At 41.8% G+C, this 22,903-nt stretch overlaps 1 protein-coding gene and 1 pseudogene across 1 annotated transcript in view; both read left to right on the forward strand.

Moving 5' to 3' along the window:
- The first annotated feature begins 456 nt into the window (after window positions 1–456).
- Window positions 457–731, forward strand: LOC144379698 (CDGSH iron-sulfur domain-containing protein 1 pseudogene; annotated as a pseudogene).
- A 2,968-nt stretch (window positions 732–3,699) lies between these two features.
- Window positions 3,700–22,903, forward strand: part of LANCL2 (LanC like glutathione S-transferase 2) — a 65,092-nt gene continuing 45,888 nt past the window's right edge. The window contains exons 1-2 of the mRNA XM_078059945.1: window positions 3,700–4,849; window positions 12,661–12,778. Of these exons, the coding sequence (XP_077916071.1) occupies window positions 4,646–4,849; window positions 12,661–12,778 (322 nt within the window). The 5' untranslated portion in view covers window positions 3,700–4,645. The remainder of the gene's footprint in view (window positions 4,850–12,660; window positions 12,779–22,903) is intronic.

Genomic DNA, 22,903 nt, shown 5'->3' on the forward strand with positions numbered 1-22,903 from the left:
TTACACTTAAAATTTATTGAGAATCCCAAAGAACTTTTGTATGGACAATATCTATTAATATGTACCAGTTTAGAAATTATTACTGAAAAATGTTAATTATTTATTAATTTGGCAACATAACATAAATTACGTGCTATAGGTTAATGTAAACAACATATTTTTATGAAACGTAACTATTTTCAAAACCAAAATAATGTGCATGAGCAGAGTGGCATTATTTTACATTTTTACCAATTTCTTTACACCTGGCTATGAGAAGATAGCTAAACTTTCATATTTGCTTCTCTATTAAATCTGCTGTGACATCTTATATCATGTTGCCTCTAGAAAACCCCATTGTACACTCATGAGTGTACAGTGAAAAAGGCAAAGAATGTCTGAGAACTCCTCTCGCACCTTGACTCCACTGTCTACACAAGCCCATTTGTGCTCAGCATCCTACATGCCTTGCAGGCAATGAGTCTGACTTCCAGAGCACCAGCTGAACGGGTTTCAGCAGTCACCAGTGTTGCAAGTGCTTATCTAGTTTACAGAAGATGTTATGTTAAAGATCATTGCAGCAAATCTACAGTAAACCTTCACATCCAGAAAGACAACCCCAGTGTGTGCTGCTGCTGTTGGTGGTCCAAAAATCCCCGTTCTATGATGGATTTCACACAAAATACAATGAAGAAACTGGAGACAATATGAGACCTCCGATCATGAAAAGAAATTTAAATGGAGAGTTTTAATTCTGCAAACCAATTTTTCATGATGTTACCTAATTGGTTTGTTGTGGTTGTTGTTTTAGTTTTTATTATTTAAGTATAGTTGGCATACAATGTTATATTAGTTTCAGGTGCACAAAATACTGATTTGACAATTGTATGCGTTATGTAAGACCCACAATGATAAGTATAGTTACCATCTGTCACCATACAGTTATTACAATATTATCGACTATATTTTTATGCTATACTGATGACTACACTTCTGTCTAGTGCACCTCCCCTGGGTTCTAGATCGGGTATATTGCAAACTGCTGCTTTCATATTCATGGCATTTACCTTATTTGCTACATCATGGTACAAACTTGTCTAAATTTAAAGAAAAGGAAAAGGCAAAAACCACGTCATGGTCTGTGAGTTATTTTAGTTCTGTGAGGATCTGTTTCTTTATATTTCAAATAATGACATTAGAATATAGTTGTACGTTTATGTTAAATTACTCTCAAAATTAACAAAAAGGAAGAAAGAAAAAGAAAAAGAAAGAAAGAAAGAAAGAAAGAAAGAAAAAGAAAGAAAGAAAGAAAGAAAGAAAGAAAGAAAGAAAGAAAGAAAGAAAGAAAGAAAAAGAAAAAGAAAGAAAGAAAAAAAAACATTTTTGGCCTTACAGCTGCCCCCAAAAAGTCCCTGATGATACTTTGAGAACCAGTTACTGGCTTAAGGGATCAAATTTGTCTTAAATTAGAGCTGTAGAGCATATATGGCTTACAGTTGGAAGAAACCATCTTATGTATCAACAGAGAATAGGGGTAAAGCCAATCTCCCCTCTATACCCCTGGGCTAGCCTGTTTCCTCCCCAACAACCAACAACCTGGACCCTGATGTATGGACAAAGAGTAGGACACTCTCAAAAGGGAATTGCTGTGTAAGAAGAGGAGAATTTGGTGGTCTCCCTACTGGGGTTCCCCTTGTACTACCCAAAGGAAAGGTCTTCATCATGGAGGCTTGGGCAGCTCTGGCAAACACAGAGAGGCCTGGAGGACCCACTCAGTGGCTTAGGAACACAGAAAAATCTAGAAGCTTGCCATATGACACACACGTGAAGAATAAACAAAAAGATATTTAATAAATCAAAACACAAGCAAACAAACCAAACCTCAGGCCTTCACACGTACTCAAGAGATGCTCCTTCACCTGACCCCTCTCCCGACATTCACGCTACCTGGAAGATCCTGTCATGCAGCCCCGCTCACTTTCTCAAGAAAACCTGTCTCCTACAAGAGGAAGCCTCACTCCCTGGACCCTCTCAGAGTGCCCAGCCTTGAGTGGTGTCCTAGTTTCAGCCAGGTGAACACAGATGTTCCCCTCTCCCAGTTAGATTCCTTTGTCAGGAATTGCCTATTGTCCTCACCACTCGTAGGTATTTGTTTTTGACATTAATCCTTGTACTGTCCCCCCTTACTTACATAGATGAGTAGGGAAGGGCACCCTAAGAATCTGGTTTGGCCTTAAGTGAATAAAAAGTTGTAATTTCAAGGCCCTGGCCCAAGTCTTTATGCTACTAAAGAGTGGCCACCGGAGGATGACGGTCCTGCAGCTTGAAAGGGCAGCAGAACGGATCCCCGCATCTTCTGTATTAAAGAGCCTCCAGGAAACAGGAGGGTGAAGAAAGATCTTTCGCTCCTCTGCAAAATAGTGTAAGTGAAATTTCCACTAACAGCAGACCTGCAGATCAGACAGTATTTAGGAAAAGATGGCAACTCCTTAAATTGGTTTTACATTTTTTTAGTCTTTGAAAATATTGGTTGTCCTCCGTGTAAGTTTGTGTACTTGCCAACAGTTGTCCACAGGTACCCACCACATTTTAAGAATGAGAAAAATGATCTTCACAGCGAATGGGTTTGAGGAGACAGCAAAGGTCACCAGACTCACCATAGCAAAGCCAGCCCTGGCTGTTTCTGCCCCACGTGCCTGTGATGTTCTAGTCTAAATAACTCAGGCTTTGGTGAATATCTGCTGTGGGGTATTTTGTCTAGTGAAGTCCCTGAGGTGGGAGAGGGGTGGTTCCTAAGGCAGCTGAACATCAGTAGTTAGGGGATTAAATTTCCTCCAGGTGAAAGCATGAAAATTGGGAGCAGTAAGAAAATTTCCTTTACTGAGGGTTGGACACCAGGACAAGGAAATGAAGCAGAAAGCAGAGCAGGCCCTCAAGGGATGCAGCTACATAGGCACGCTGTTATAGTTGTTTCCTTGAACTCTGAGGATAGTTATGCTGAGTAATCCCTTTAAAATGATGTTCCCCTACACTGTAATCGCCGGTGGCCATCCCATCATAGGGGGTGTTTCACATGAACAGTTGGGGGAGACAACAGTACAGGCAGTGGGGAGCCAGGCCAGAGGCAGGAGGACTGATCCCTTCCTGTTTGACACTGTTTTCCTCTATCATGTCACTTTTTATTATACTAAAGCATCTTGCTTGGTTCCAGAATTAAAAAAAAAAAAATCTCTTCCTACGCTGTAATCCTTACCTTTCTCACCCACTAACTGTAGGAACCCGAAGGGCAGAAATTACCTTTTTAAATGTCTATTCGTCATCACCTAGCATCATCTGGCATTCAATCAATATTTAATTGGGGGTGGGGGGTATAAGATATTTTCCTCAAGGAGAAATCATTACATCTATTTGGTCCCAAATAATTAAAGTGACAACAAGAACAAAGAGAGCCAACAAAGACTGTTGTTAATCATACTGTGATTACATAAACGGCAACGATTTATTTGTGTCCTTTTACTATGCATGTTATGTTCCCGGGCAATTAAGAAAGAGAAATCTTTCAGGCCAATTAAATATTTAGATGATTAACATTACCTCCTGTTACCAAACCTATGTTTATTCAAACACAGGGACTGAAATAAAACGTGAAAAGGAAAAAAAAAAAAAAAAAAGGCCTGTGGCTCCTCCTCCAGACACCCCCCTCCCAACTGTGATGAATAGGAGGGACTGTTTCCCCCCCTGCCCCTGGGAGACACTATCCTTGCAGTGTTTTAGGCTGTTTCGAAATGCTTTTCTTTAGAGGAATTTTTTTTTTCCCTTGATATCAAAGAGCTGCTGCTGCTCGCGTGGCTGGCGCACCGGGCGCAGAGGACATCGGCGGAACCTGTCGGCTGGTGAAAATGCAGACTGATGATGGCGCGTCTAGGGACGCGCTTGCCCTGGTCTGCACACCGCACACACCTTGAATGACAGCGAATTACTCTCTACAGGCTTTTCCTGCGGGAAGCGCCACGCGCGGTCCTTCGGCTTGCTCTGGAAAATCTGGAGAGGCTCTCGGACGCAGAAGAGGAGCCGGGCGCGGCGAGCCCGGGAGCGATTCCAGAGCCCGGGGACTCCGGCCCTGCCGTGCGCGTCGCCGCGGACCGGCTGTGCAAGCCGCGGGCCCCTGTCCCCGCGGGGCCGCAGCCTGAGAGCGGGCGGCGGCGGCGAAGGGGCGATGCGGCCAGGCGTGTGCGGACTCTGAGCTGCCCAGCGCAGCCGAGGCTCCGGCCTGAGCGCTCCCCGCGGAGCCTGCGCGCTCCCGGCCGGGCAGCTTCACCCGAGCCCGCGCCACCGGGGATCGGCGGCCCAGTCGGCGTCCGGGCGGGGTGGGGGCAGTACGTGCAGCACAGCAGCTGCCGCCAGATGTGCCGGCGCCCCGCTGCGAGGCCGGCCCCCGGGAGAGGCTCCTGCCCGCTCCGAAGCCCCGCTCGTCCTCGCCGCTGGCAGCCTTCGTGAAGGAAGCCGTCGACCCCCGGCCGCGCAGGGTCGCGGAGAGAGGCGGCGGCGGGAGCACGCCCGGGCTCCCAGAGCGTTGCTCGAATCGAAGCGCCTCGCCAGGAAGTTTGTCCCCGCCCGCTCGCCGTGCCGCGCGGCCCCACTGGTAGGGAAAGAGCGCGCGGCTGAGATGGGCGAGACCATGTCAAAGAGACTGAAGTTCCATCTGGGCGGGGAAGCAGAGATGGAGGAGCGGGCGTTCACCAACCCCTTCCCGGACTACGAGGCCGCTGCCTCCGCGGTGTTCGCCGCCGGGGCGGCCGAGGAGACGGGCTGTACTCGCCCCCCACCCACCACCGACGAGCTTGGCCTCCCTTTTCACAACAACGGAAAGGTGAGTCGGCGGTCGGCGCTGGCCGAGCCTTGGGCCGCGCCAGGTTGGGGGGGGGGGGTTGGCGATGGTAGCGTCCACCCGCCCCGCCCCCAAGGCGCGCTGACGTCACCTCTCCGCGCCGGGCGCCGCGCGAGTCCCAAGCTGGGAGCGCGAGGGAATCGGGGAAGAACGGCGTCTGGGCGCGCGTTCTGGTAGCAAGCTGCCCTGCTTCCGGGAGGAAGGGTTATGGATTTCTGTTTTGTTGACAGCTTGCCTTTTGATAGGCGCCTCCTGGCCTCTCATGCCTTTGAAATACATTGATGAAGCCTCTATTTCTTGGCACGTGGAAGTGAATGTCAGGGCTGTAGTGGCGGTTGACATGCAGATTTATTTTCTGTCGGGGGCCTCGCACGCGCTCCAGCCCCTGGAGCTGCAAGCGTACCCCCTGACAGTCTGTTCCTCGTCTCCCGGAGGCCGGTTGTATCATCAGGCCTGGCCCCTGGTCCCCTGCCCTTGGGATTTACGGCATAGGAACAACAAAAAAGCGTTGTTCATAAACAGTAGTGTCGTTTGGATTGGTCTTGTCTGCGTGCCCAGGACTGAAACGGGGTATTTGAACAAACGTTCATTTCGTAGGGGAAAAGTGGAAATAAAGGAAGACGTGAACATCAGCGTAACTGTTCACGTTTGGTGAAAGCAGACGTTTACCAGTTAGGTTATTGTTTTTTTCACTGACCTAAGTGTTCCAAGTCCCAGTTCCCCTCCCTGGTTCCCCATGTGTTTTGCATTTTTACTGTAAGTCACAAGTAGCGTAAGAGTAAAGAGAAGAGGTTTCTGAAATCTGGAGGAAAAAAAATATTAAGGAACCAGCAACGTTTCAAAGAAAAAGTTGTAAGAAAAAATTATAATCCCCATCAGTTCATTCAGTCCCATGTTGTTAATTCTTGTTCTGCTCGAGTCCAGTTTTTTCATTGGTTCTGGAAATTCTTATCTAATTCAGCTTTATGATCTTAAAGTTAGGTGAAATCTGTATTCTAGACTACTTGCCAGAGTTCTTACCGTTGTGTATCTCTCTGAAGATGAAGCACATTTGCAAAAGCATAAGAGTAAAACAATGACTGTAAATGACAAAAGACTTAAAAAATGGCCATAGTTAAAGATGTGATGAGAGTTCATTTGATAAGGAAATGTAGTTATTTCTGTGGTGTGAAACAGTTTAAGATAATTGGTCATGTTGGAACATATATCCATACACATACACCTGTTGAGGAGGAAGATCTTCCTTTGCCCTGTGGTCCTTCTAGCTGGACTTAGAATCAAACCCACGTAAGAGATTAACAGGAGAAAATAAAATTTAATAGGTGTACTTGCAGGGAATCCATACAGACAGGAGATTCCAAAGATAATGAGGCAACAGGAAGCTTTTAAGAGCTAAGGAGAGGTATGCGGAGGGGGGGCGGTAGTGCTGAGGACACAAAGGGGGAGAAAGACCATTAGCAAGGAAGTGAAAGGGGATGTTTGGAAGAACAAGGTTGCCATATTATGCAGATGAGTTCCTTAGGTAAAGGGGAGTCTTTTTTACTAGCTTTCTTCCCGTTACAGGCTCTCCTTTACAATGTAAATTTAGGCAGTTGTGGGGGAGGCAGAGAGCTTTTCCTGCATCTGCTGGGTTTTGATTACTTTAAAAAAAAAAGATTTAATTTTAGAGCATGGGTGGGGTGTGGCGACAGAGGGATAAGGAGAAGCAGATTCCCTGCTGAGCAGGAAGCCCAGTGCGGGGTTCCATCCCGGGGCCACCCAGTGGGTGATCTGAGCCACCCAGCCACCCCTGGGTTTTGATTACTTTTAACTCAATAATGTTTATGCCAAAGGGGCCCATCTTGGGGTTGCCTCCTCTTGGGCCCTTATACCCTAAGAAAGTTTGTCATCACTTATTTGTAGTGCTTCACATGTAATTTAACATGCCAAATAAACATATTTCGTTCTACATCTATTTTTTACAATGTAAGAGACAAATCCTTTGAGATTTTCCAGGGACCCTCAGAGAAATCTAGGTTGTTATAATGGCAAAGACACCATTTAGAATTCGATTTTGGAAAGTTGTCAAAATGTCAAAAATTTTGAGCACTTGACTAAATAGCATCATAGATCATTATGAAATAGTAGTGATTCACATAACCAAAGTGGAAACACGAGATTTTAAAGGCAAATCCAAAAGGTTACATAGTTGAGAACAAAATTTAACTCGGAAATATTGAAGACTCCCTTCTCCCAAGTGATTAAAATCTTGCTACAGACGACACTTAAGCACAGAAAATGACTTTGATAAGACACAGAATCTTTGCTTTGTGGGCAGACTACTTAAAAAGTAAAGACAGACCTTTCACAGCCTCTCTATAGACCAATATTTCAAGAAAAGTTTGTCCTTTTTTTTTTTTTTTTTTTTTAAAGGTTTTATTTATTTGACAGAGAGAAAGACAGCCAGAGAGGGAACACAAGCAGGGGGAGTGGGAGAGGGAGAAGCAGGCTTCCCGTGGAGCAGGGAGCCTGATGTGGGGCTCGATCCCAGGACCCTGGGATCATGACCTGAGCCGAAGGCAGATGCTTAATGACTGAGCCACCCAGGCGCCCCAAAAGTTTGTCCTTTTAACAGGGAGAAAACCGAATTCTAATTTTGCATGTGTACTTTTGATATTTAGACTCATTCTTTAAAAACTTAAATTCATTCCGGTCTTAGCCTGCTTGCTCACACAGAAAATTCCTTTCCCAAGACTCCTTTTCTACAACCTCCCCCTCCATTCAGGTTTTACCTCTTTCTTATCCTGGAACAACCAGTCGTTTTACTCTAGGACACAGTTACACTTTTTTTCTTTAACAAAAAACATGTTCTTCGTATCTTTCCTTATCCAAAAAAATTGTACTTTTTCTTAGCCTACTTTTAATACAGTTGTTTCCTTTTAGTCTTGTTATTTCTATTAGTTTAAATGACATGTATTGTTTAGAATCCTTAACCCTTAGGGACCTTAATTTCTAGTGAAAACTAAGAAGTAAACAATTACGGATTGTCTGTTCCACAAGCATTCTGTGAATTGGCTATTTTATGAATACATTTCACAATTTCTAGAAGTATATGCTTCCTCATAGTAGCTTTTTCAATGTGGTAAACCTGTTTACCAATGGACCCAAATATCTTTAGTTCCTTGGTAATAAGAAGCCAAAAGTAGATAAACCTGTGCCCAGTAATCATGTCTCAGAATTCCAGCACTTTGGATATATCACCCTAGTCTCCTAGACTGTAGGATTTCTGCTGAGAAATCCCATTGGAGGTTTCTTTGTAGGTTATATATCATCTTTTCTCTTGCTATCTCTAGGTTTCTCTCTCTGTGTTGTGTTAGAAGGTAGGAGAAGGACAGTAAAGTATCCCCTGATGTGGGAAACAGAGACAGAAAAAAGGAAAAGAAATTATTACATTTCCTTATTACTCACAGCCCACGGACAAGTCCTTGAAGCAGGCAGAGTGAAATTCCTCTAGGGACTCAACTGCCTCAATGTCAGCACCTTGCTAAGGGCAAAAGGCCCACTTAGCCCGACCGCCCCGTAAGTCTGCTTTAACATATAAAAATGCCTTCAGAAATTTTCCTTTATCTCTAAACCCCGCAAGATATGTGTTGGCAATCATCCCCCAAGCATATGGCCCACTGATATACATCTGAAGGGTCTCAGGACTAAGGTTTTATTAAACGGTAATAAATGACCTTTTCCCAACAATAGCTGAGTCCCCTCAAGGTCCTGAAAACCTTGTTTTCAAAATTCCTTAGAGACTTACGCTATCCCTAAACCTCCTCCCAACTTGTAGGTGTATAATCACCACCCCTCACAACCTCTTTGCAGCTCTTTCTGCCCATGGGTCCTGTCCCCGTGCTTTAATAAAATCACCTTTTTACACCGAAGACGTCTCAAGAATTCTTTCTTGGCCATCGGCTTCGAACCCTGACGTCTTTCCTACATCATCCCCCAAATGGAGAAGGGACCTTGAGACTGGGAAACAAAGCAGGCGACTTCATACAGTTTACAGAGTTTTATTCAGGGGAACTTACTGATGGGGGATCAGGTGGAGAATGATCCAGACATTAGTACAGAGATTTTATAGAGGGAGGGGATGCACAGAAGGGCATTGTAGTGAGATCAGAGGGCTTGCATGCATTTCAGAGGGCTTGCCTGTATCTAATTGGCAGTTAATCTTTAATTACATCTTATGGCCCCAGCTGTGCATCAGGAAGGGGTGAGACGATGTTATCTCTAACAGATTCATGGGAGGCCAAAGCAAGCCTCCCCCATCCTGGCCTTGATGGGCATTTCTAAGGTATGTATGTTAATCTTCCAGGGGCCCAGAACATGTAGCTCCAAGAGAGGTCATCACGTGAACATGAAGAACAAGATGGAGGGCCAAAGATGGAGTCCGTGTTGTCAGCTCTCCTACAGTTTGGTTTTTGATTGTTTTATTCTAACGTGTCTTAGACAGGGACATTTCGGATTAAAATAATGGGGTGATCTATTTATTATGTCCAGACCTTTTCACGGGTTTGGGAAGTTCTCTGCTATCATTCTTTAAATAAGGTTTTGCCCCCTTCTCTTTGTGGAACTGGTGCAGATATTGTTGTTTTGTTTTGAAGGTGTCCTATAGATCACATAGGCTTTCTTCACTCTTTTTAATGTTTTTTTCTTTTTTTGTCTTCAGACTGGGTTGTTTCGCAGTTCCTATCTTCTCACTGATTTTATCTTCTATTTGGTCTACTCTGCTTTTGATTCTCTTTGCTGTGTTTTCTATTTCATTAAATTCTTCAGCTCTAGAATTTATTTTTGATTCTTTTCCATGATTTCCATCTCTTTGTTAAATTTCTCATTTTGGTCATGTGTTCTTTTTCTGATTTCATTAAATTTTCTTTCTGTATTTTCTTTGTTTTTATTTTTATTTTTTTAAGATTTTTATTTATTCATTTGACAGCGAGAGAGGGAACACAAGCAGAGGGAGGGGGAGAGGGAGAAGCAGGCTTCCCGTGGAGCAGGGAGCCCAGTGCGGGGCTCGATCCCAGGACCCTGGGTTCATGACCTGAGCCAAAGGCAGATGCAGCTCATTGAGTTTCCTTAAGACAGCTATTTTGAATTCTTTATTGGATAAATCATACATTTTTATGTCTTTGGGTTTGGTTAGTGGAAGATTATTGTGATATTTTGGGTATGTCATGTTTCCTTGATTTTTCATTAACCTGTGTCTGAGTCCAGAACACATCTGCGGGAACTGTAGCCCTTTCATGCGCTCTGCTCTGGGAATCTTATATGCTACTGCCCCAATTTTCCTCTTCTCCCCAGTCATAGAGCCCTCCCAGTAATGCTCCGACTGCCATGAAAGAAGAATGAGTCTCTTCAACAGAGTCCTGCACGTGCAAGATTTGAAAACTGGGCATTCACTCAAGGGCTCTCCCTTTTCCCTATGGGAGAAAACATGGGCCATCTATTTAGCCTTATGCTGTTCCACCTTTGGGAAGCGGTAATGCTGATAAAGACAAGCTCTTTCCCAATTTAATGCATACAAACTCTTTTTTTTTCCTCTAATGGACTGTTGGAACTTTTCCTCTCAAAAACTGGATTTCTCCAAAGGTTTTCTGATCCGAAAGTGATTGCTCAACTCGGGGTTCTGCATGCACTCTCAGATCACAGCTTGGGGGGCGGGGGCGACAACTAGTTCCCAGTCTCCTGTAGGTTCCACAGCCAGTACCAGAATCTCTGCTTATTACCTGATAGACTGGTGGGCGAGACCTCCCATGGGTCCCTTGGTGTAGGAGCTGGGTTCCACAACTCACACAAAAGCACTTCTGTTTGTGGATGGATGCCTAATTTTTATTGTTAAAGGGAGGACAAAAACAAGGGATGCCTAATCCTAATGCTGCAGTGATGCTGATGTCACCCTGGTTTAGGTCTTTGATCTTTATCTGTTAATTTTTTCTTGAATGTACACAAGAGGTTTCTGGATCAGAGATTTACTATTTATCAGACAGACTATAACCAATGAGTGGTTCCATGTGTCTCAGGTCTTCCCTGTGGGGCAACACAATGAAAGCTATGTCAAACGTCCTCCTTATGCAACGTGTGTGTATTGTAGGCAAATGATGAAGAAACGTAACTTTTCTCTGCTTTTTACAAATGGAAAAGAGGCAACTGTCTTCCCTTCTCCTTCTCGGAGAGTTTCATTAGAAATATCATACTCTTAAGTCTTTGGAATGTAAATCGATTTCTCTATGAAAAAGATAAGCCGGTTACTCTTCAGTTATACAATTCAGAAGTGTCTCCCTGTTTTATTTTTAATTTTTTTAAAGATTTTATTTATTTATTTGATAGAGCACAAGAGGGGGAGTGGCAGGCAGAGGCGGAGGGAGAAGCAGGCTCCCCGCAGAGCAGGGGGAGCCCGATGCGGGGCTCGATCCCAGGACCCCCAGATCATGACCTGAGCCGAAGGCAGTCACTTAACCGACTGAGCCACCCAGGCGCCCAGTGTCTTCCTGTTTTAGGGCCTCATCCCCCTCAAATATAAACACATATCTCCAGGGTTAAGTAAACCTCTCTGGACTTATTACAGTGTATACAATTGTAGCTTAATTCCTAAGGTTTGCTTTTAGTCTAGAATCCCAAATTTCAGGAAAATGTGCTTGAAAGCCCTAAACTGTGTGGTAACACAAAAACATTTTCTCCATAGTCTCATAGAGGGACATTTTTATAACAAGTCAGTCTGTCAGTAAGACGCACAGTCATAAATTTGTGTCTAATAACAGAACTACAAAATACATGAAAGCAAAAAATAATAAAGGGTTAAATAGAAAATTCCACAATCATAGTCATGGATTTTAATATATCTCAGCAGTTTCTCTGGCAGCTAGATCTTTCAGAAATCATCAAAGACATAAAAATCTGAACACTATTGGCGCGCCTGGGTGGCTCAGTCGTTAAGCGTCTGCCTTCGGCTCAGGTCATGATCCCGGGGTCCTGGGATCAAGCCCCACGTCAGGCTCCCTGCTCGGTGGGAAGCCTGCTTCTCCCTCCCGCTCCCCCTGCTTGTGTTCCCTCTCTCGCTGTCTCTTTCTCTGTTAAATAAGTAAATAAAATCTTTAGAAAAAAAATTTGAACACTATCGACTACTTATTTAAGAATGCTGCTAAATTTCTCTTGAGAAAGGCTACCAGTGATTAAGAATACTTGTTTCCTTAGCTCTTAGCAGCCTTGGGACTTAATGTTTTTAAATTTTTTTATTATTTGTTAATCTGATAAGGCAAACTGTGGTACTTATATTTATTTGCATTTCATTAATTGCTAAGTAATTTAACATTTTTCATATGTTTGTCATTTCATATTTTTCTTTTTGTAAGGTACCTTGATAATTTTAGGTCTATTTCTATATTGTTGTGGTCTTTTTTTACTTACAATGTTTTATATTGCAGATGTTTCCCCCTTGTCATTAATTTTTAAGCCATCTTTCTTACATTCTTTAACTTACAGAAGTTAACATGTTTGTGTAGTCAAATCCATCTTTTTTTAAAAATTTTTATTTCCTTTGGTTTCTACAACTTATTTTTTGTAATCCTACCAATGCCTATAGTCCATATAGGGCATTATCTCCTTTAAAAACTTACCTTATAAAATCAAGGTAGACACCAATGAAGCATCGAAAAGGGCCAGGTAATATAATTTCTACCTCTTACGTTCTGAGATTATTTAAGTATTTATTATAGTATTGCTCTATTCTTACACAATATAAATTTCTGTATTCTTTTGGTTCTCAGATCATTCATGATTTCACAAGGCGAATCCAGACCAAAATCAAAGATCTTCTACAGCAAATGGAGGAGGGGCTGAAGACAGCTGACCCACATGATTGCTCTGCTTATACCGGTTGGACAGGTGAGAATGTGGGATTCAAGTAATTGGTATGTTCTGTTTTGGATTTATAATTATAAGACTTGAATTAAAATTTTTCTTCTTTGAAAATAGTAAAGTTTTATACCCTTTAAGTGATATCTTGAACTTCTTCAGTGATGAGTGCTTTGGAGTTTTATTTCTAAGAAATATTTTCTGCTTGAAGTTTGATATGTAGTATGTCATATTTTTATAGCGTTATTTATTTGACCTAATATATGGGTATCTATGAAAATGCATAATAAGAGAAAACTTGCCTTAGGGTCAGTTTTTTATTTGCCTTTATTACTTTGATCTTTGGGACAAGTTGTAGTATGTGATTTCTCCATTATGCATAAACTGTTTAACCTATTGCTTGTACTCATTTGACTCATTTGTACACATAAAGATTTTGATTTTGAATTTAGTGATAATAATTGAATAAGCAACCTGTAATACACATTACATCAAAAAACTTAATTTCAAAATTATCTTGCCTTAACTATCCTTTACATTCTTACTATTTTACCATATAGCCCAAACATTGTAATAATAATTTAGGGAGTATAAAAGAAATAAAAGACCTTCTTCTGAGAGATTAGACTGCATTATGGTTACTGCTAATAACAATTTATGTATCAGTTTACAGCCCTTGTTAAGTTTTTATAGTGTAGTCAATGAACAGCATAGACGTAAGTATTCATGTTAGAATTACTGAGAACTGACACCTGCTTTTGCAGTGCACAACCAGACATAATGGCCCTGATCTTTTTTTTGTGTTCATTTTTATATTTATTTCTGTGATGCTTTATTTGTATTTGCCTATTATGAATACAACATTTACATAATGACATTAAAATTAAATTTTTCAAAACTATTAAACTCAGAAAGACATGGAGCTAATTCAACTTACAGAGCCAAAGAAATTTACCTTAAATGTAAATTTAGATAATTTTAGCTAACTTGAATTAAAATGCAAGAAGGATTTTTAAGAAATATTTATTTTAGAGAGAGAGTGCCTGCGAGTGGGGGGAGGGGCGGGGAGAGAGAGAGAGAGAATCTCAAGCAGACTCCCTGCTGAGTGCAGAGCCTGATACAAGGCTCGATCTCCCAACCCTGAGATCATGACCTGAGCTGAAACCAAGAGTCAGATGCTCAGCTGACTGAGCCACCCAGGAGCCCCAAGATAATTTTAGCTAACTTGAAGTAAAAAGCAAAGAAGGATATTTTTATTTTTATTTATTTATTTATTTTAAGATTTTATTTATTTGAGAGAGAGAAAAAGAGCATGAGCTGGGGGGAGGGGCAGCGGGAGGAGGAGAAGCAGACAGCCCACTGAGCAGGGAGCCCAGTACAGGACTGGAACCTAATGCAGGACTCAATCCCAGACCCAGAGAGCATGACCTGAGCTGAAGGCAGATGCTCAACCTGACTGAACCACCCAGGCACCCCAAGAAGGATATTTTTAAAGGAAAAATAACATAGTTATTATTAGCACAGATTTCCCCTGAAAAGTCTTTTACTTAAAACATTTCTTGTTGAAATAGGGGTTTGAAGTCCATGATTATTAGGTTCTAAATTAGCTATGCATCAGAAACAGAGGTCTTTATAATAACATATTATTAGCCTCCATCCCAGAATGATTACGTGAGGATCTCTGGCAGAGGAGTCCAAGAATCAGTATTTCTTAAAAATCCCCATTTGTTGTCATCTTTTGGAATCAGTGATTGAGCCATCATGGAGGTATTTGGTGTGCATGGTTAAAAATAATATTTAGGGCTTTGGGATTCAGGTAGCACTATGGAATCTACTTACACCCATACCTCCTATCTTTTCTCCTAAAACTGTACAATATAAGAAGAATGAATGAAGCACCCACAACTTATTATTTTTTTTTAGCAAAATTGTGAGATAGAGAATACACCGAATAATAACGTATGAAAAACACATAGAATGCAGAATAACTGTAGAAAGTGACACTGGTGTCCAGGTGAGGAAGCCAAATGACCCATGGGTGGCAAAATGTATTCTGCACTTCCCCCTCTCCCAAATCAATAAATAATTATTCTCAGAAGGATGACACACACCCTCTGGGGGAATTTTTGAGGGCATATCTGAACACGAAGTGGGCAAGGAAGAGAGGCAGAGAAATATGGTATGGAGAGCATACAGGGAACAGAGGTTATAGAATTTTTTTAAACAGCATTATTCTATAAAAGGGGATTATTTTATGAGGCAGGAACTTCATCCCTGGTGGCACTGGCTAGTAGTGTAGTCAAAAAGGAAACGTCAGTGGGTCAGTGGTAGGAACCCATGTGAAACAAATAAGGATATGAGAATCAAAGGAAATCTGGTCACCACGAGTCACCATATACACATAAACTGTCACTTAGTAAGAAGAGGATGCCCTTGAGATTAGAAAAACGGGGAAAGCTATCCTAACATTTTCCCTCTTTTAGAGAGTCCTCCTGTTAATAGTTGATTCAGAAAAATTCATCTAATTCAAACTTAAGAAAAAATTCAATTGTATATGTAATATTGGAAACAAAGGAATATCAAATTTTGTCAGTGGAAGAAGAAAAAAACACCAGGAAAATGCCATTACAATGTGGAGAAGAATTGCAGCATTTTCAACATTAATTTTGGAACTTAATTAAGCAATTGTATCACAAAGCAGAAATAAAAGGAACCCGGAAAAGAGATGGCAAGACGATAAGATGATGTGAAATAAGAACTGAAAGAACTAAGAAAAGAAATTGAAGGACAAGAAAAAATCACTTCAGAAATAAAGTCCAAATGACAAGGGGCTGAAGAAAGAACGGACACTACAGAAAGCACAGCAATACCATAAAAATGAAAAAACATAAAATGAAGAGAGAACTCTAGTTTCTGGTCTGGGAAATGAGTTTAGAAGTTGTCACTGCAGAGTAAAGAGCTGAACAAACTGAAAGATAAACAATTCTTAGATCCATTAGCGAAGTGAGGTCATAGGGCAAATGTCTACACCAAAAATAGGAGAGATAGATAGGGAGATACAGAAAATCACAATTTACTGGAGTAGAGAGCCACACGAAGGAACATCCGTGGGAACGCGTGTGGGGATAAGAAATTTAAACTTTAATTAATTGCTAGAGGCTGAGTGTGAACAGTTATGAGAGTTAAATGCCTCTAAATGGACCCAGTTATAAGGACCCTTCTTCACTTTTTCAAGTGTTCTCACTGAGATTGGAGAAAAATCCCTTTGTGCTTTTGGAAGGGCTAGGAAAGAGGAACCATTTTGAAATATGTGAGAGCATTGTTTTTCTTCACCAGATGGGCCCTCAGGAGAAGCTATTTCACCAGAACCTAACCTACTGGAGTTTTATTGAAGCCAGACTTCCCTGGGGGAAGGGAAGTACCCAACTCCAGCCCCCTGTAACTGTCCTGTCCAACCTACAGGAAAGAAAACACTGAGAAGCACTAGTAAAGGTCATAGTCCAGGGGCACACCAAAAGACTGAGACCTAATCATAGGACCATACAGTGCTTCTACTCCCCTTTTCCTTACCACCACATTACTAAAGGACCGGTTACTGCAGTTTCTTTTACCCAGTACATTATGTTGACCTTGCAATAAAAATTCACAAGGAATACTAAAAGGCAAAAAAGTAAAATAGGAGGGGGGCGGAGCAAGATGGCGGAGGAGTAGGAGACCTGGATTCCGTCTCCTCTCAGGAATTCAGCTGGATAGGGATCAAACCATTCTGAACACCTACAAACTCAACAGGAGATCGAAGAAAAGAATAGCAACAACTCTCTGAACAGAAAAGCGACCACTTTCTGGAAGGTAGGACGTGCGGAGAAGTGAATCCGAGGCGATATTCGGGAGGATAGACGGCGGGGGAGGGGCCTCCGTCGGCCGCTTCTGGCAAGTGATAGAGCCACGGAGCACAAAATCGGAACTTTAAAAGTCTGCTCCGCTGAGGGACGTCACTCTGGTGGCGAAGTGGGGGGTGGAACCCTCGCGGGACAGTGTGGTCTCAGGACCCTCGGGGTCACAGAAAGACCGGGGGTGCCTGAGTGCGGCAGAGCTCCCAGGGATCGGAGCGGGGAAGCCGGCTGCAGAGACGGAGCCCAGGCGCGGGCGGTCAGCTCGGGGTTGTCATAAACCGTGATCCCGGGACAGTCGGGCCACTGCTCCTCCAGCAGGGACCCAACAAGCGGCAGATCCGGGGAGACTCACCTTCTTCCCCGGGGAGGAGAGGCGCGGGAGCGCACCGCGGGGATCTGCTGGGTTTGGAGACTCCACCCGGGGTCGGGTGCCAGATAGAAAGGCGCGGTCACAGGCCGGGTGAGCGCGGAGTGTGGCCGGAGACCGGGGAGACGGGAGGGACTGACTGCTTTTCTCTGGGGGCTCGCTGAGGACCGGGACCCTGAGTTCTCGGCTCCTCCGGGGCGGAGACTGGGAGGCCGCCATTTTCACTCTCCGCCTCCAAAGCTGTACGGAAAGCTTGCAGGGAACAAAAGCTCCGGAGAGCAAACCCGAGCAGATTACTTAGCCCGGACCGGCAAGGGCGGGGCAATTCCGCCTCCGGCAGAGACATTTGGGAACCACGGCAACAGGCCCCTCCCCCAGAAGATCAGCGAGAACAGCCAGCCAAGACCAAGTTTACCGATCAATGAGAACGGCAGAACTCCAGCGCTAGGGGAACACTGCACATAGAATTCATGGCTTTTTTACCATGATTCTTTAGTCTTTCAAAGTTAATTATTTTTTTTAACTGTCTTTTTTTCTTTTTTCCTTTTTTCTTTTTTTTTGAATTTTTCTTTTTCCTTTTTTCAACCAACATCTTATCAATCCCTTTTTTAAAAAAAAAACATTTTTATTTTTCATTTTTAAAGTCATATTCTATCCCTTCATAGTAGTTACCCGTATTTTTGGCATATATATATAAGTTGTTCTCTCTTTAAAATCTTGAGATAGTTTCTTCTAACAGATCAAAATATACTCTAAATCTCTAGTGTATGGTTTTTTTTCTACTCCCCTGCCTGATCACATTCTCTCCCTTTTTTTCTTTTTCTTTTTTTTTTTTTTTAATCCTCTTCTTTCTTTTTTCAAACAACTTATCAAATCCTTTTTAAAAATTTTTTATAATTTCCATCTTTACAGTCATATTCCATCCCTTCATCATATCAACCCTTATTTTTGTACATATATAAGTTTTTCTTTCTTTAAAATTTTGGGAGGGACTTTCTTTTAACAGACCAAAATACACCCAAAATCTAGTGTGTGGCACTGATCTATAATCCAGCCTGATCATATTTGATCACATTCTGTTTTTGTTTTGTTTTGTTTTGTTCTGCTTTTGTTTGTTTTTATCTTTATCTTTTTCTTTTTTCTTTTTTTCTTTCCTTTTCTTTTTTCTCTCTTTCCCTTTCTTTTCCCACTGCTTCAGGTCTTTTCTGATTTGTTTAGAGTATATTTTCTGGGGACGTTGTTACCCTGCTAGCATTTTGTTCTCTCATTAATCTATTCTCCTCTGCACAAAATGACAAGATGGAAAAAATCACCTCAACAAAAAGAACAAGAGGTAGTACCGACTGCCAGGGACCTACTCAATACGGACATTAGTACGATGTCAGATCTAGAGTTCAGAATCATCACTTTAAAGATACTAGCTGGGCTTGAAAAAAACATGGAAGTTATTAGAGAAACCCTTTCTGGAGAAGTAAAAGAACTAAAATCGAACCAAGTAGAAATCAAAAAGGCTATTAATGAGGTGCAATCAAATATGGGGGCGCTAACTGCTAGGATAAATGAGGCAGAAGAAAGAATCAGTGAGATAGAGGACCAAATGATGGAAAATAAAGAAGCTGAGAAAAAGAGAGATAAACAACTACTGGATCACGAGGGTAGAATTCGAGAGATAAACGATACCATAAGACGAAACAACATTAGAATAATTGGGATCCCAGAAGAAGAAGAAAGAGAGAGAGGGGCAGAAGGTATAATGGAGCAAATTATAGCGAGAACTTCCCTAATTTGGGGAAGGAAACAGGCATCAAAATCCAGGAAGCACAGAGAACCCCTCTCAAAATCAATAAAAATAGGTCAACACCCCGACATCTAATAGTAAAACTTACGAGTCTCAGAGACAAAGAGAAAATCCTGAAAGCAGCTCGGGAGAAGAGATATGTAACCTACAATGGTAGAAACATTAGATTGGCAACAGACTTATCCACAGAGACCTGGCAGGCCAGAAAGGACTGGCAGGACATATTCAGAGCACTAAATGAGAAAAATATGCAGCCAAGAATACTATATCCAGCTAGGCTGTCATTGAAAATTGAAGGAGAGATAAAAAGCTTCCAGGACAAACAAAAACTAAAAGAATTTGCAAACACGAAACCAGCCCTACAACAAATATTGAAAGGGGTCCTCTAAGCAAAGAGAGAGCCTAAAAGCAACATAGACCAGAAAGGAACACAAACAATATACAGTAACAGTCACTTTACAGGCAATACAATGGCACTGAACTCCTATCTTTCAATAGTTACCCTGAATGTAAATGGGCTAAATGCCCCAATCAAAAGACACAGGCTATCAGATTGGATTAAAAAACAAGACCCATCGATATGCTGTCTGCAAGAGACTCATTTTAGACCCAAAGACACCCCCAGATTGAAAGTGAGGGGGTGGAAAACCATTTACCATGCTAATGGACACCAAAAGAAAGCTGGGGTGGCAATCCTTATATCAGACAAATTAGATTTTAAACCAAAGACTGTAATAAGAGATGAGGAAGGACACTATATCATACTTAAAGGGTCTATCCAACAAGAAGATCTAACAATTGTAAATATCTATGCCCCTAACACGGGAGCAGCCAATTATATAAGGCAATTAATAACAAAAGCAAAGAAACACATTGACAACAATACAATAATAGTGGGGGACTTTAACACCCCCCTCCCTGAAATGGACAGATCATCTAAGCAAAAGATCAACAAGGAAATAAAGACTTTAAATGACACACTGGACCAAATGGACTTCACAGACATATTCAGAGCATTCCATCCCAAAGCAATGGAATACACATTCTTCTCTAGTGCCCATGGAACATTCTCCAGAATAGATCACATCCTAGGTCATAAATCAGGTCTCAACCGGTACCAGAAGATTGGGATCATTCCCTGCCTATTTTCAGACCACAATGCTTTGAAACTAGAACTCAATCACAAGAGGAAAGTCAGAAAGAACTCAAATACATGGAGGCTAAAGAGCATCCTACTGAAGAATGAATGGGTCAACCAGGAAATTAAAGAAGAATTAAAAAAATTCATGGAAACCAATGAAAATGAAAACACAACTATTCAAAATCTTTGGGATACAGCAAAGGCAGTCCTAAGAGGAAAGTATATAGCAATACAAGCCTTTCTCAAGAAACAAGAAAGGTCTCAAGTACACAACCTAACCCTACACCTAAAGGAGCTGGAGAAAGAACAGCAAATAAAGCCTAAACCCAGCAGGAGAAGAGAAATCATAAAGATCAGAGCAGAAATCAATGAAATAGAAACCAAAAGAACAGTAGAACAGATCAACGAAACTAGGAGCTGGTTCTTTGAAAGAATTAACAAGATTGATAAGCCCCTGGCCAGACTTATCAAAAAGAAAGGAGAAATGACCCAAATAAATAAAATCATGAATGAAAGAGGAGAAATCACAACCAACACCAAAGAAATACAAACAATTATAAGAACATATTATGAGCAACTCTATGCCAACAAATTAGATAACCTGGAAGTAATGGATGCATTCCTAGAGATGTATCAACTACCAAAACTGAACCAGGAAGAAATAGAACACCTGAACAGACCTATAACCACTAAGGAAATAGAAGCAGTCATCAAAAATCTCCCAAAACACAAAAGCCCAGGGCCAGATGGCTTCCCAGGGGAATTCTACCAAACATTTCAAGAAGAATTAATACCTGTTCTTCTGAAACTGTTCCAAAAAATAGAAATGGAAGGAAAACTTCCAAACTCATTTTATGAGGCCAGCATTACCTTGATCCCAAAACCAGACAAAGACCCCATCAAAAAGGAGAATTACAGACCAATATCCCTGATGAACATGGATGCAAAAATTCTCACCAAAATACTAGCCAATAGGATCCAACAGTACATTAAAAGGATTATTCACCACGACCAAGTCGGATTTATCCCTGGGCTGCAAGGTTGGTTCAACATCCGCAAATCAATCAACGTGATACAATACATTAACAAAAGAAAAAACAAGAATCACATGATCCTCTCAATAGATGCAGAAAAAGCATTTGACAAAGTACAGCATCCTTTCTTGATCAACACTCTTCAGAGTATAGGGATAGAGGGTACATACCTCAATATCATAAAAGCCATGTATGAAAAACCCACAGCGAATATCATTCTCAATGGGGAAAAACTGAGAGCTTTCCCCCTAAGGTCAGGAACGCAGCAGGGATGTCCACTATCACCACTGCTATTCAACATAGTATTGGAAGTCCTAGCCACAGCAATCAGACAACAAAAAGAAATCAAAGGCATCCAAATTGGCAAAGAAGAAGTCAAACTCTCACTCTTTGCAGATGATATGATACTTTATGTGGAAAATCCCAAAGACTCCACCCCAAAACTGCTAGAACTCATACAGGAATTCAGTCAAGTGGCAGGATATAAAATCAATGCACAGAAGTCAGTGGCATTCCTATACACCAACAACAAGTCAGAAGAAAGAGAAATTAAGGAGTCGATCCCATTTACAATTGCACCCAAAACCATAAGATACCTAGGAATAAATGTAACCAAAGAGGCAAAGGATCTGTACTCAGAAAACTATAAAATACTCATGAAAGAAATTGAGGAAGACACAAAGAAATGGAAAAACGTTCCATGCTCATGGATTGGAAGAACAAATATTGTGAAGATGTCAATCCTACCTAGAGCAATCTACACATTCAATGCAATCCCCATCAAAATACCATCCACTTTCTTCAAAGAAATGGAACAAATAATCCTAAAATTTGTATGGAACCAGAAAAGACCCCGCATAGCCAGAGGAATGTTGAAAAAGAAAAGCAAAGCTGGCGGCATCACAATTCCAGACTTCCAGCTCTACTACAAAGCTGTCATCATCAAGACAGTATGGTACTGGCACAAAAACAGACACATAGATCAATGGAACAGAATAGAGAGCCCAGAAATGGACCCTCAACTCTATGGTCAACTAATCTTCGACAAAGCAGGAAAGAATGTCCAATGGAAAAAAGACAGTCTCTTCAACAAATGGTGTTGGGAAAATTGGACAGCCACATGCAGAAGAATGAAACTGGACCATTTCCTTACACCACACACAAAAATAGACTCCAAATGGTTGAAAGACCTCAATGTGAGACAGGAGTCCATCAAAATCCTAAAGGAGAACACAGGCAGCAACCTCTTCGACCTCAGCCGCAGCAACTTCTTCCTAGAAACATCGCCAAAGGCAAGGGAAGCAAGGGCAAAAATGAACTATTGGGACTTCATCAAGATAAAAAGCTTTTGCAAAGCAAAGGAAACAGTCAACAAAACCAAAAGACAACTGACAGAATGGGAGAAGATATTTGCAAATGACATATCAGATAAAGGGCTAGTATCCAAAATCTATAAAGAACTCATCAAACTCAACACCAAAAGAACAAAGAATCCAATCAAGAAATGGGCAGAAGACATGAACAGACATTTCTCCAAAGAAGACATCCAAATGGCCAACAGACACATGAAAAAGTGTTCAATATCGCTCGGCATCAGGGAAATCCAAATCAAAACCTCAATGAGATACCACCTCACACCAGTCAGAATGGCTAAAATTAACAAGTCAGGAAATGACAGATGTTGGCGGGGATGCGGAGAAAGGGGAACCCTCCTACACTGTTGGTGGGAATGCCAGCTGGTGCAGCCACTCTGGAAAACAGTATGGAGGTTCCTCAAAAAGTTGAAAATAGAGCTACCATATGATCCAGCAATTGCACTACTGGGTATTTACCCCAAAGATACAAAAGTAGGGACCCGAAAGGCTACGTGCACCCCGATGTTTATAGCAGCAATGTCCACAATAGCCAAACTGTGGAAAGAG

The sequence above is a fragment of the Halichoerus grypus genome, chromosome 12 (assembly GCF_964656455.1).
Source record: "Halichoerus grypus chromosome 12, mHalGry1.hap1.1, whole genome shotgun sequence".
Classification (NCBI taxonomy): domain Eukaryota; kingdom Metazoa; phylum Chordata; class Mammalia; order Carnivora; family Phocidae; genus Halichoerus; species Halichoerus grypus.